At 39.6% G+C, this 15,267-nt stretch overlaps 1 protein-coding gene across 1 annotated transcript in view; it reads right to left on the reverse strand.

The window, feature by feature from the left end:
• kif26ba (kinesin family member 26Ba) overlaps positions 1–12,928 on the reverse strand; it is a 110,390-nt gene extending 97,462 nt beyond the window's left edge. The window contains exons 1-2 of the mRNA XM_084719206.1: positions 12,157–12,928; positions 9,448–9,840 (exon numbers count right to left, since the gene is read on the reverse strand). Coding sequence (XP_084575332.1) covers positions 9,448–9,840; positions 12,157–12,216 — 453 coding nt within the window. The 5' untranslated portion in view covers positions 12,217–12,928. The remainder of the gene's footprint in view (positions 1–9,447; positions 9,841–12,156) is intronic.
• Positions 12,929–15,267: the final 2,339 nt, after the last annotated feature.

Below are 15,267 nucleotides of genomic sequence, written 5' to 3' on the forward strand. Positions count from 1 at the left end.
CTGATCAACTTACAGTGTAGGACATCTTTGCTTGTCAGTGTCAAAGTTTAAAGCTATGTTCATCGTGTACTTTTGTTTAGCCCCCGTGTCCCTGCAGCCTGCAGGCCACCTGCCTGAACTTCTAGTCTGGGGACGAGGAGGTGCAGGAGAAACAACTTGCTTCAATCGTAGACCGTATAGGCTGTTAAATAGGGAGTAAGTCTATGTAATATTACATCGTCTATGGCTCCAACTCACTATTTGGAATGCAGTAGTCATTTTTTAAAGCTAGGGACTTAAATATTTCTCCTTTAAGTCAACTACAACTCTCTGATCTCAATATATTTTCTTGTGTTTACCTCTGTTTGCAGCATAGACAGACTGGAATTAAGGGAATAGAGAGAGACAGGGTTGATAACATATGTTCCCATTCAAACTCAAGACCACTCGACCACCAGGATGCCCTATCTTAAGTATGTTTTAAATCAGGAATTTGTGGGAGACCTTGCTGAGAAAAATAAAACAATCCAAACATTTCAAAGCATCCACGATACTAAAGTCAAGTGACAAAAAGAAAGGCTTTGGTACAAAGTGCCTTTAATTTCTCTTAAAATTTGCCAGTGAGAGGGGACTGCAGAGTAAAAACAAAGCAAACTGGTAATGGCACCCGCTGTGAAAACACCTGGTACTTTGCACATCCATCAACTGGATCTAAGTGTGTGTTTTTGTGCTAAATTTCCTAATTAATGCACATTGGCAAACTGAAATACATCATCTGCTTTCTTTTGGAACTGGCAAAGCTGTTAGTGGCTTCTGCGGTTCTTTATAGACAGACAGGTTTCAAACACACAGTGTGTTGACTGTGGCAGTTTACTGGCTGGCGTAGTTAGACTAATTAAGTGTGTCCGCTCTGGGTCAATGACTGTAATGACACTGATAGCACTATTAGGGAAAATGGTCTTCCTTCTTTTCTCTAACTACTCATTTTTCCCCCTGTTCCTACTCATCTTCCTCCCTCTACTCCTCTAAATTGAAATCTTTGTTTCTCTCATTTTGCTTCCTTTCTCCAGAGCCTCATTTAAAACGGTGTGTGTGAGAGAAAGAGACACAGGGATGTGAGGGAAAGATAACAGCAGAATATGCTGCACAGATACTGGCCATAGGCTCATCTAACTGCTGCTAGGTTGGACCCATTTTGCTCATAACTATGCACGTTTATTAAGGTATACATAATATGAATTGCTGGGAAAAGTCTACTCGGATCTCAGGGTCAATGCAAATTTGTTTCTGCAAGATTCTAGGCAACAAATTAATGTTGCTTTCCGCCTCATCCCAAAAGGGCTCTATTGGATGAGACCTATAGACTGTGTAGATGAAGCAGAGGGGAGGATGGTTCACAGTTTGGTGAGATAGTGACATTGTACACTATCTCACCAACAGTATTTATTTGGAAATGTCGCGGGTAGATAAACTACTTGCCGGGTGGGTGAGTTCGTATTTTTTGAAGTGGTCTTGTATGACATACTAATCGATAGTCAGTGTATTACCCACAGTAGATGGCGGTCAGTGTGGAGAACCCACAGCAGTCCTGGAGTAGAAAGATCCTCTCTCCCCTTCCAAGTGTATAGGACAAACTACAGTGGCTGCGAAAAACATGAAAGGCTGTATCTAGAGTCACTTTGGACCTGTGCCATCTGTAGATATACGGAGCTCATTCTAAGGTAATGAAGCATAATGATTCTTATTTTCAGGTGATCATACAATAATTAAAATATATGTGACGATTGAATGAATATTATATTCAATTTATTTTTAAACTGCTTACATATACACACATATATCTCTTACTGGATTGATATAGAGAGGGTAAAGTAAGTAAGACTTGATCCGGAGATGGTGTGTACGTGTAGGCTCTTGGGTGTTGGGTCAAATTGACATAAGCCCAGTGAATAGCTCTTCAATTCAGCCTGCATCAGCATCTCTCCCTCCTTTCACACACACTCATCCATCCATCCACACCGTCTTGCTGTTATTGATGAAGCCACCTCTTTATATGGTAATGTCTTTCACACCTGAAAGGCATCAGGAGGGCATGATCGCTCTCTGTTTTCATACACACACACACACCAGCATGTGCACACACCATCACACTGCTGTAACTGTATATATTCTCCCTTACCTCGTGCCAAAAACACACACATGCACACTAACATGTGCTATTATTCACATGAACTATATATATTTTCACCCTCTCTGTGCCTCTCACCAACACGCACACAGCTATGAGGAGCCCATTAACGCTGATGGAGATATGTATGCGGCTCACATCTGTCACATGTCGCTGCCGTGGCAACACCAGCTGCCGTGGTTACCGGAGGCCTGCTTCTGCAGTGTTATGGGATTTGGTTATTACAGGATAGCTAGGTACCTGTGTGCAGAAATACGTCCCTGTGAGGACAGGCTGCAGAGCAATAATACTCCACCATTTGATCTTATAAGTAGACTAATTACAGACAAATGACTGGCTTTGGGTGAAAATTACCTCGTGACTGGGATTAGCTAAATTGATTATATCCGCTAGAGTGTTAACCCCTTTTGTTTTTGTGGGTTGGAAAGGCATCTGAAACAGAAGATAGATCATAAGCTCTAAACCTCAGTTTCACCTGATGGTCAGATGTACTTCTAACAACGTGGAGCTTATTATGTTGGGTATTAAAAGGATTTGGTTGACAACGTTAGTGTTAATACTTTCAGCTTCACTTCAGCATCTAATTGAAAAGATGTGGGTGTTTTTGAGTTTTTAAAGTACCAGTGTGTAGGATGTAGTGGTATCTAACAATGAACTTGCACCAGCACCAAACACCTCACCCTTCCCTTCCAAGCGTGTGGAGAACCTATGGTGGCTGCAAAAGGCCATATCTAGATTTGTTCTTTCTGGGTTACTTTAGAAACACGGGGGGGCCTCTGTGGAAGATGACCCACTTCCTCTGTAGATATAAACTGTTCATTGTAAGGTAACAAAAACACAATAATTATTATTCTCATATAATTCTACACTAATGAAAACATACTTATGCATTTCTGCTAATAAACCTATGCAAATTTTACACACTTGACCTTTAAAACCTCTTTAAATTTGGAGAATAATGATGATAACACCAGTTATGTAGGTTATAGGTAGTACTGTACATTGTACCATCCACTGTTGATAAGTATATCTGGTTGTATTTAAAGCTGCAAATAACAATTGTTTCCATTGCTGTTTAATGTGTTCCATTTATTTTCTGTAAAATGTCAGAAAAGAGACTGCCTTTACAAGCTGTAAAAGCCCAAGATGACATCCTCAGATTGCTTGTTTTGTCTGACCAACACTCCAAAACCCAAACATATTCAATTTACAGCAAGATTTTGTTTTTACATGACCATATAGTGTAATTCTGCCTGACTAAAATTATGTATCAGCCACTTGTTTCTGCTTCATCTGCAAAATTACTGGTAATTTGCTGTTTTGTAAAGAGTTGTGTTAAATGCAGTAGAACAAAAAGTCACTGACTCAGGTCACAAGTAAGTGACACTAATACATGGTGGGCAATCTGACAAGATTGTGATCTATAGCTTCCACAATTTGCTTTTCTGGCAAATTGTAGAGATTGTGGTATTTAATGTCCTATTACTGCTGATTCAAAACTTCACATAAGCTAATGTAAATCTCAGCGATTAGCCGTAGATGGCTATGCTGATTGGATGAATTACATCCTCGGGTGACATAAAATAAACAATGCAATTGAGTTGTGAGTGCTTGTGAAGTGTCATTTTATGATTATGTTACCGTCTGGCTTCTGTTCCCAACTTCAAAATTGAGAAAAAAGAATGCAGTTTAGATTGTGGATCTGGATTGTGATTAAATAGATTGTGATATTATTTTTTGGCAGGATTGTCCACCAATACTTTATAATCTAACTTGTCCAGGTCCAGAGGAAATGTATGAGCAGTCATTTTCACAAACTCCTCATTCTGGCAGGTTTATCTACTCCATATGCCAAGAACGTTACTTAAGATCTTTCCAGACCCTGAATGTGGTTTTAAGATTCTCATGCCACTGCACTGTATCTGTGATCCCAGTTTTACTTATGTGCATCAAAGTTTAAAATCTATGGAGGCCTACTCTACAGCTGCTGTCAGCTGTTTAATCTACTGCCAACTCTAGATACATCAATGGATCTGCTAATATAAATACTCTGAATAAGTGTATTTTTACATATACATAAAAACTCAAGTCCTCAGTACTATATATACCTCACGTAATGTGTCAAAATTTACAAAAAAAAAAAAAAAGTACAGATGAAAGTGATCCCAATAAATTTCAAGTTGCCAGTAAGAGGTCCTCAGTGAGAGAATATATTCGCAAACATGTCCTTTTTTGGTTTCAGTTTTATGTCTGAAGTGGAACTGTATATGTTTCACTTTATAAACATACATGGCTTTGACATTCAGCTGATCTGAAACAGACACTTTGCTGGTGAGTAAAACATACACACACACACACACACACACACACACACACACACACACAGAGTGACCCAGTTTCCCAAGCTGAACTGGACCAACCAAAAACAGATCACCCTGCCTCCATTTATGATTTGGGTGTGGATATAAGGGATGAATACGCATACACAGACAGACACACGGATATATACACACCAGTAGAGCAGGGACAGAGGCCTTAAGTGAGTACAGCTGTGTAGCCAGATGTGCTTTTGAGTCCTGTGGTTACAAGTGTGCGTGTACTTTGCATGTGTGTGTGCATCTAAACCTGAAAACCTACTCTGCTCATTCTAATCCCTCAACAGAACACTGCCATAGTGCCCCTGGCAATATGACCTGCCTTCCTGTCTCTCTCTCTGTCTCTCTGCCACTCTGTCTCTCTGTCTCCTGCCCTTGGGTCCCAGCTGACTGAGTAACAGCAGTAATAAAGATATATGGACAACATGACCTGAAATGGATTGTAGCCTAATTTGAGGATAACATTTAAGTCATTGGGGAAAAAACACAGATCCAGTATTTATCTGTTTTCCTTTATGTGTGCCATAAATAACTCTCAGGCCATCTTTATTTTCCTTAAATTTCCACACCTGAAAACTGTCATGTCTCCTCAGAGCCACTAGGGAGCAGACTTCTCTTGAATGACTGATCGAATGAATGAATGAATGAATGAATAAACAAATGAACTACCTTTGTAGAATAGATAGCAAATGGCAAATAAACACTGCACAAATAACACTTTGCACTAGAGCTGCACAATTAATCAAAAATATTAGATAAATCTCAATATGGCCAAATGCAATATCCAATTCACAGAAGCTAACATTTTGTGACAAAGGAAAAAGATATGACAAAACAGCATTATGTGACAGATGAAATTAATATGAATAAAGTAGTAGTAGTGCTGCAGAGATGTCCTGGCCTGCAAATCTTGTTCTGCAAATGTCAGAAGAAAATGTTTTGTTTGGTACAGACCCCAACAAATGTCACATCATCATAATTTTAACAGTTTTTTAAAAATGTAAATTGTGATGCAAAAATAATCATTCCCACGAATCGTGAATCATACCGCAATAATATCTCTCAGTATAATAGAACTTGATTTTATTTACCATATCATCACGTCTATCCAGAGTGTGCAACGCCGAATAGTTCCTTATCCAGCTGAGAAGTGGAAGAGCACACACCAACAATCTGCCCATCACAATCTAATATCTTGACATTTAACCATAGTGACTAATTTAACATGGGTGCATGTGTGTGTGTGTGTGTGTGTGTGTGTGTGTGTGTGTGTGTGTGTGTATGTATGTTTCTGTATTCACTGACTGCTCTAACAAACTGCCAAATAAACATGCTAAATGCCCCACAAGCAAAAATTAACACAGACACACACACACTGAACTGCAGACACCCAAGCAACAAAATATTCAACAGTAAGACCGGTGAAGGTCATCATTTGCATACTATTAACAGCAGTGTGTGGTTAGCGTGGGTCAAGCAAAACCAATCATGTATTCATATCCAGAGACAGAGACAGGTCTAGATGATTCAGAAGTGTGTGTGTGTGTGCGTGCGTGCGTGTGTGTGTGTGTGTGTGTGTGTGTGTGTGTGTGTGTGTGTGTGTGTGTGTGTGTGTGTGTGTGTGTGTGTGTATGTGTGCTGGGGGATATCATCAGTTAGTCATCAGATGTGTGTTCTTATTCTTGCTGTGAGGGGTCACATATGTCCCAGTGTCCTGTGGGAAAAACATGGGGTCTCCTGCTGACAGCGCAACAGGAAGGGACACGGACGAACACACACACACACACACACGCATGCACACACACACACACAGCTTATGTGCTGCTCTGGCACATTTGGTGAGGGAGAAGGATTATTAGGTCACATTGCTTCACCAAGGACATGGGTTCAGCCAGCCTTTCTTCAACATGAAACACCTGTGTAGGTCAGTTCACTCTTGTAAGAAAAGAAGGCTGGCTAACATTGTTTCAAGTCCCTCATGTAAATAAATGATTCATTAAACCATGTGTCAAGTAATCAACGATCTAAGTGACAGTTATTTAATTTACTAACACTCACTCACAATGGTTGAAATAAAAGCCATTCATGCAAGAAGCTGGATAATCATGAGCAACTGTGGAGGAAAACTACACAATAACCACAAAACCACAAAATAACACATTTAAGATCACACGTCAAAGGCACATGTTTAATCTTCTGACTGTGAAATTACTATGAAAATATCCATTGTGCTACTGATTTTCCCTCTCCTACTTTCTCAGTACATTTTGTCATTCATACTGTCAAGTTTAAGTCTGTCAAACACACCGAGACAAAGGCACTAAAATTTTTATTTTTCATTAAAAAAATCTTTGAGCCAAAGATAGATATGTTGGCTTGTGACGACCCTACAAATGGTTTAAACTTGCATACCATGTTCAGCCAATTTCCATATGTGAAGTTGTTTAAAGGACCAGTGTGCAGGATTTAGTGGCATCTAGCAGTGAGCTTGCAGATTACAGTTGCCTTGTCCTATCCTCTCCTTTCAATCGTGTAGGACTGAGTAACTATAGAAACATGGCAGTGTATGATGGTGACAACTGTGGTCATGACCTCTGTAGATATAAACAGTTCATTATAAGGTAATGAAAACAAAACAATTCTTATTTCCAGGGGATCACACATGAAAGAACACACATATAAAAATACTATATTCCATTTCTGACATGTTCTGCCAATAAATCCTTGTAACACATTGGACCTTTAAAAAAGTACTCAATTTACGTCATGTGAAGATACATCTTCCAAAACCACACACAGCACCTATTAGACCACCACATACTACACTAATTAGAATACTGTAAGCTATGTGCCTGTGCTTATTCTAAACCGCAATAAAGTTAACCGCAGTGGGGAAGCTTTAATCAGCCTGACATAAACCCAACCTCGCAAATAACATTTTAATTAGTGGTCTGCCCATAGACAGTCCCCATTAACCCCACTTTTCCTAACTATTTCCAACTGTCATGTTCTTGAGCTAATAAGAACCCACTGTCTCCACCTGTGTCTCTGTCTTACTGGCTGTACAGTAAGTCCTTCTGTCCCACTGTGGTCCTATGTCTGACTCCCTCTTGGTGGATGCACTTTATTAGCCCCATGGTGCATAATGCATGCTAATTTGTTACCAATTAACTTCAAGTCTGATGTGCAGCCCCACTGTATTCATAACTAAAATCCAGTCAACTGCAGCGGAGGATCATCGAACCCAGAGGCAACGTGTTTAAAAATTATGCAGAGTCAAAAGCCCTGCCAGGAGGGCTTTCCATGTGTTTTTTTTTTTTCATTCCATCTATATGCACAACCACTACTTTTTTACCAAACCAATGTTGAAACCTAAATGTACTTATTTCTCCACGATACTGTTTATCTGACCCAAGTCCAAAAACACAACCTGCATGAAACACATTGAGTCATCTGTAGTGCCATGCTTTCCTTCCAGCTGTTTGAACCAGTGGTTCTCAACCAGGTCGCAAGATTATTTCTGGGGGTTGCCAAATGGTTGTGGGGAATGAAATAAAATATTGTGGCAAGCAGCACAGAATGAGAGCCAGGAAGCAGCTCCCAGCAACATCAGTCCCTAAATAACATTCAACATAAAGAAGAAACACTCCAAAATATGCAAAATACAGCACAAAAAAAATGACAATTACCAATGTAAACCACCGTGTTTTGAACAGACACAAACACCAGAACAAAAAGTAATAATTTTTACATAAAATAAAAACAGTCCAGCACTCAGCATGATGGGAAATAAGCCAGATTTTATTCAGAGTAATGGTTTTTATATTAATTGCCTGCATCAGTGATATAATTTGCCTCAAAATACATTTTATTGAGTGTTTTCGAGAGTGAAAGTGTGCAGTTCTGATTGAACACACACACACACACACACACACACACACACACACACACACACACACACACACACACACACACTTCTATAGGGACTTTTGGCAGCTATCAGCTGCTCCAATGTGGATTTTTTATGGGGATCACAAACACTAACCTGATTTTTCTGGTTGAAAAAGAGTTGTTTAAACAATGTTAGTTGATGTTAGCAGAGGTTTCTTTTGTAGATTAATCCTAACTTATGAGCTACAAAACAATTCAATGTAGGCCAGCTACTCAGAATATCACAGGACCTAACAAAAAAGCATGGTGATAAATGCATATTATATAATTTGATACTGTATCATAAATCAACTCACAAGACTCTGGGGCTCAGAAAAGCTGTCTGTTGAGAATTGCCTCACTAATGGAATAAAAATTGATTATATAGATTACCCGCAGAAAAAAGAAATCACCTGTCAAAGAAAATTAGAAAAAGGCAGCAATCTATATGGATTCATATCTGTTGTAAGTGGTCAGTGTCTTTCAATAATCCATCATGTTAATTCCCACAAAAGGAGAAAAGTCATATGTCCAAGACAAAAATCCAAACAGTCTTGTCTGTGTCATCTATTATTTTGCTTTTGCACTCTGTCAGTAATTGATTAACAGCTTCAGATGCAATAATTATCCTAAATCCCAAAGGCTGTTTGGTCTCTGCTCTTTTCCACAGCTGGTCGACTGAGGGTTGGGCAAATTACAGCATCCTTATGATTTATGAGAACAATAACTCTGACTACACAGTAAGCAAGGGAATGATTAGCAGCCCAGTGTTTCATGAGCAACCAAGTTAATAAGTGTCATTGTCCAAATGCCACAGTTAATGAAGGAACAGGTTATTTTTGGAAGCTATGGCTACCGAGCATAACCAGCTCACTACTGTGTGACAGAACAGGCTGTACAGAAACATATGCAATAGAATTCACGCATACATTCATTAACACCATAAGACAGAAGGACAGAGAGTGTGTTTATTACCTTGCTGGAGTAAGGTCCAGGGATAAGCAGTTTCAGCGCTTGTCTTTTCAGCTCTGTCAGCCGAGCATTGCAGTTCTCACACCATATCCCTCTTTCACTACCAGGGGAACTTCCACTGCCTGAGGCTGGTGATCCCGTCCCAAAACCCGGGGAGCCACCCAAAGAACCAGGCGATTCTGTCCCAATCCCTGGAGAGATGGTCCCTGGTGATCCAGAGAAGGACCCCGGCGAGGAGATGCCTGAGCCTGGGGACGGGGTGCCTGTGGAGCTCGGCATGGAGCCGGCTCCCTCTGGGGTAGGACGTGCACTGGAGCGGGTGGTTTCTTCGTAGGACTTTCGGTACCATGTGTCCGGGAAGAAGGAAGCAGATTTGGTTGGGGAGGTGTCAGGCATCTGTAAAAATGTTTAAAAGAGGAAAAAATTACTAATAGGCCCTTTTAAGATGAATTAATGATGGCTGAATTCCTTACACTCAATTTCCAAGTCAAGACTGACAACCCCCAAGTGCTAAACTTTGACTTACGAGTCCTATACAAGTCATAATGTGCTCTTCCCCAATGAAATACCATTTTAACAACAGAGCGTCAACTTATTGTTCTTTGTGCCACTTCAAATGTCAAATGAAGTTGGACGCTTTTGTATCTGTATCTGTAATTTTTGACCTGAATGTTCTGCATATTGCAATTTGTTTTATTTATTTGTTTTATCACCGCAAAGTTTTTGTATGCAAACAAAATTATCTTTGGTATCTTTGGTTAATTTGCAATGCAATATCCAAATCACAGAAGCTGCTGACAAATCTTCTTCTCCACATGTGAAAAGAACATGTTTGTTTGGTACACACCCCAACAAACATCATGATTTTAATACTTTTGTCCATGAAAATGAAAACTCTATACAAAACTCATTCCCATTAATTGTGAATCATATTGCAATCACTATATCTGCCAAAATAATCACAATATGATTTTTTTTTACATTGAACAGCCTCAATTTTTTTCCAACTGGAGCTCAGCAATGTAACATAATATTAGCTCTTCATGGCTCTCTCCTGCAATTTAATTGGCTATTGTCAGATTGGTTCAAACCACTGACAACACTGAAAGATGGGCAACAAGGCTCCACTTCATCCAACTGCACAAAACTGGAGCCAAAATATCACAAATACAAGCACTGCTATCTTGCACTGGTGGCGTCATTTGAAGCAAGTGTCTGCACAGCAGTGATCACCGTGTGAGCCACTTTCAAGTTCTCACCCACACAGCCAACTGACTGAACTGCAAGTCAAGCTCAGCTGTCAATCACAACACAAAATCCCCTTTTTATAGCATGAGATAACTAATTAAAACCAAACTGATCAGAAAAATGAACACTTGAACAAACACCAGCTTGATAAGAAGTACCTAAAATGACAGAAATCATCTGGGAAAAATTTATTTGACATGTACTTTAATGTTTTAGTTTGGCCCATGTCTCACCTGTTAACACTGGAGAGGCATAATTTAAGACCTGTACTGCAGCCAGCCACCAGGGGGTGATTGAGATGCTTTGGCTTCACTCTCATGCTGTCCATTGCTAATATATGTCAATGGTTCAAACAAATTGGATCTGGAGAATCAAGTGTTGACTTGCTGGGGATGAATAGTGTTAATGTTGATTCAGGAAATTAATCGATTTGTGGCACACTTTGTGAATAGCATACGTTTTAATCTCTGGGCTTGGGGAAAGGTGTCAAGTATTTTCAAGTCAAAAGGCTTAAGTCCAAGTGAAGTCACGAGTCATTGGTCTTAAGTCGAGTCGAGTTTGAAGTTTTTGATTTTGTGAAGTTGAGTCTAAAGTCACCAAATTTGTGACTTGAATCTGACTTGAGTCCAAGTCATGTGATTGCAGACCACACTTCTGGCAGCCAGTCACACAGGGCAACATGCAGTCTTTGGGTGAACAAGGAGTCTAACATTTGGTGAGACAATTAAAAAAGCACAACGGGCAAGCAATGTTATTCATTTACTGTGATGATGATGACGCAACCTAAGTCAAGGCAGTCAAAATACTGGATGCTGCCATTTTCATCTAAATAAGATTAGGTCAGATTTCATGTGGAGAACTGTGTTATTTTTCTTTATTCAGACAGCCACATGGAGGGAACATCAAATGCGCCACAAGGAGATGAAAATTAGATCTTTTGCGTCTGGGTGAATCCAGTCAGGGAGAACAGAGCCATTGATGTGGTGGTGGCATAGAGAGGTTGGGTCCTATTGCTGCTGTATTCACTCACAAGGTCTGTAATAATAAGGCAGGGATGAGTAGGCTGATAGGTGGGAATACACAACCATCTCCAACTGAAGAGGTGGGTGCATAATGTGAGTTATAAATTAACACTAATTAGACTGTAGGAAGTAGGCGGTGGCACAGGTGTGAGTGTAGCTGCTTGGTCCTCAGTTAGTGATAATTAAGAGATGTGGGAGTTCTATCAGTGAAAATGCACACCACTGTTGTGACACCAGGAGCAGTGATGTGTGAAATGTGATCTTCAGAAAGCTATCAATCAACAGCATGGAGGCAAATCTGCTAAAACGAGCTTTCATGAGTTTCAGACTGAAAGAGGGTGAGAAAAGGGGTGGGTATGAGATGGAGCGCATGCATGAGTGCATGGATGATAAGTTTTTATGTTTACCAGGCTTACAGGTGACAGAGGTATGTCCTACCTACCCCATATTTTCTGCTCCGGCTGCTCACAGACCTCTCCTTGGTCCCCGACAGTGAAGTCATGTTGGAGGTGAGAGGAGGGGGTAAGGAGAGGAGAGGAGAGGAGAGGAGAAAGACCCTCTGCTGCTGCTTCACATTCAAAAAGAGACCACCGGATCGATTTCAATTAACCACAACGCCCCTGCAGTTTGCTCTTCTCAATCTGGAGTCAACCTCACGCCACTTCGAAACGCATGTGGAAACCAGTTACATCCCCATTCCGTCGCCACAAAAAAAAAAAAAAAAAGAAAAAGAAAAATCCTAGAGGGTTTTTGTTTCCTTTTTCCACGGGTTGTTGCTTCTGGGGAAAACCCTCGACTCACTTATTTAAAGAAAACAAAGAATTCACACAGGTCGTGTGAGAAAGCAGCAGACCGCTCCCTGTCTGTGCGCTGAATGAAGGCTCTCTGCTCAGCAGCGCTCCGGACTGGCACCGCGCTCAACCCTGCCTCTCCTCTCCATCAGCTCTGCTCTGCGGCTCAGGCTGCCCAGGTGAAACCAAACCAGCCCCGGGCCAAATTCCTCCTCATTGGCTGCCGACAAAGTCACGACTCATTAGATTAGAGTGAGATCTGGCTGGTGCGGACTGTGGAAAAAGGCAGCCGGTGCCTCGTTGTTTATACTTGAAGTGTTACTATCGGTGCCCTCCTGTTGACTTCCCGAGGCTCCGCACCCTGCTGAAGCCAGCAGCGGACTGGAGAGACTGGAGAGAGGCGCACATCTGGAGGAGGGCGGGGCCACCCTGCTCCTCACCAACCACACGGCCAATGCACATCCAGAGGTTCCAGCTGAGTGGTAGGTGAATATGTGAGGTGAGAACACTGGAGGTTTCCAACATTATACTTATGGATTTGTTAAGACGACATAATTATGTTTTTAACTCTTCACCTCCCAGTAGATCACAGACACACCAAAACTGAAAAACTGACTGCACTATTATACTCAGGCCATATCTCATTTCAGCTGTGCAATATCAACATTTCACTCAAGTGTATTATCATATCAAGGGTGCAATATCAGTATTTCCTATTTGCAAAGCTGTAAACTGTGAAGTATATTGTTCCTATCCCCTATTATTATTATTGGTGATTCTTTCTATTTTCCTAACCACTTTGCTTCAGTAACACTGCAAATTTCGCCATTGTAGGACTAATTAAGGATTATCTTATCTTATCTTATCTTATCTTATCTTATCTTATCTTATCTTATCTTATCTTTTCTTATATTATCAAAGCAGATAAATAAATGAACAGATTTACAAAACACAAATAAAACCCCAAATTTAAAAAGAAGAAAACGTAAAAGTTCAGTTAAGTTAGGTTTCAGTTAAAGGCAGAATCAGTCGGATTCTTCGAGCTGTTTCTAAACGCACCAGAAAGATGACTTCGACTGTATAGTCTTCATTCCTAGGTCGTCAAATGTCGACGTTTTGTGTTGGTAGAGCGTCTCAGCAGCAAAATGATGAGAAAATAAGGAAGTACGTGGAGGCAGAGGGCCTCTTTAGTGCAATCTTAAGTGATGATTGAAAGGGATTATGTTTCTATGAGTCTATACGTTGCTTTTTGAAAAACGTTGAATATTATGCCTTAAAGATAGATATACAGCAAAGATAACCAATACCACTACTATTACTACCACCACCACCACCACTACTACTACTACTACTACTACTACTACTACTACTACTACTACTACTGATAATAATAATAATAATAATAATAATAATAATAATAATAATAATAATGATAATAATAATGATATACAATGCCAGTCAAAAGTTTTGACACTTCTTTTTTCCTTTTCTTTTCTTTTTCTTTTTTTTCATTTTCTATTTCGTTCATTGTGGATTAAAGCTGGAGACTTCAAAACTATGAAATATGGAATATATGAAATTTTATAGTAAACAAAAAAGAAAGAAAAGAAAAAGAAATCAGCTTTTTAGATTCTTAAAAAGCAAAAGGACTCAAAAAAAAAAGACTTGAAAAAGTTTTTTGCTCTTTTTAGACATAACACTGTAAAATCAAAAGAAACTAACACACTGGAGTTAATTTTACAATTTATTTTAAGATAATCAAATTTGTCACCTTACAGGACAACAAAAATTAAGCATTCTGTATCAGTGGAGCAAGCTTTAAAATGCAAATAAGACATTCAGAAAATATAACAACAGTCAACTTATTGAATAAAAATTAAAAAATCCAAGCATCTACTGACTTAAGTTTTTGGTATCCGGTAAGAACTTTCTAGGTGGGTGGGCATTTTGGAGAGTTTGGACTCATAACCTCAGAATTTCTTTTAAAGAAGGCTATGGCTCAGGGCACTTGCTCTGTCAATGATATAGGCTACCTGGAGATGAAGAAACCAGCAAACAATTTTTTTGCAATGACCCACATATCCCAGAAAAAAAGTGAGCTGCAATCATCTCTGTCAGTGAAGTAAGTGTATATGATGTGCCAAATCAAAGAAATGTTCTGCAGGAAAGGGTAAAAGCATGGGATTAAGATCCAAATCTTTGGAAGAGTGTAAGAACTAATTTATATCTTATTGTAGTGGAGGAGACACCCCTGCATAAAGTCAAGTCACAGAGTTTTTTAGGAACCACTGGGAAAGAGAGCAGTTTATGAGTGGTTACACAGTGCCCTCTGCTGTTGACATATAGTTATTGCTGTTGACATACAGGCACACAACAGCTGAGTGAATAAAGATCCTCCTGGAATTTACACTTGCAGGCCTTTTTTCACAAAATACATTTTGACTTGTGACCATAGGAAAAGTACAGATATAAGAAATACATTTTTCTTGGTCCTTGCACATACAGATATTGACTGAAATGAACATTTAAAAAAAAAAATCAGGCAAAGAGTACTATAAAGTTATTCAAAGTGATTCAGTGTGATAGAAGTAAGGATACAGGTCTTCGACAAAAAAAAAAAGACAAAGTATTTGGGTTCGATACGACACAATATGACTTTAATATGCAGTTTTAAGTTTTGGTACAGTTTTTGGTTGCCTTCTAGCTAGGTTATTCATACTATAAATTTGTAGCTAGGTCAGCATTTGCCGGCCTAACTGACA

Source organism: Lutjanus erythropterus, chromosome 1 (assembly GCF_056507025.1).
Source record: "Lutjanus erythropterus isolate fLutEry1 chromosome 1, fLutEry1.hap2, whole genome shotgun sequence".
In the NCBI taxonomy this organism is placed as follows: Eukaryota; Metazoa; Chordata; class Actinopteri; order Lutjaniformes; family Lutjanidae; genus Lutjanus; species Lutjanus erythropterus.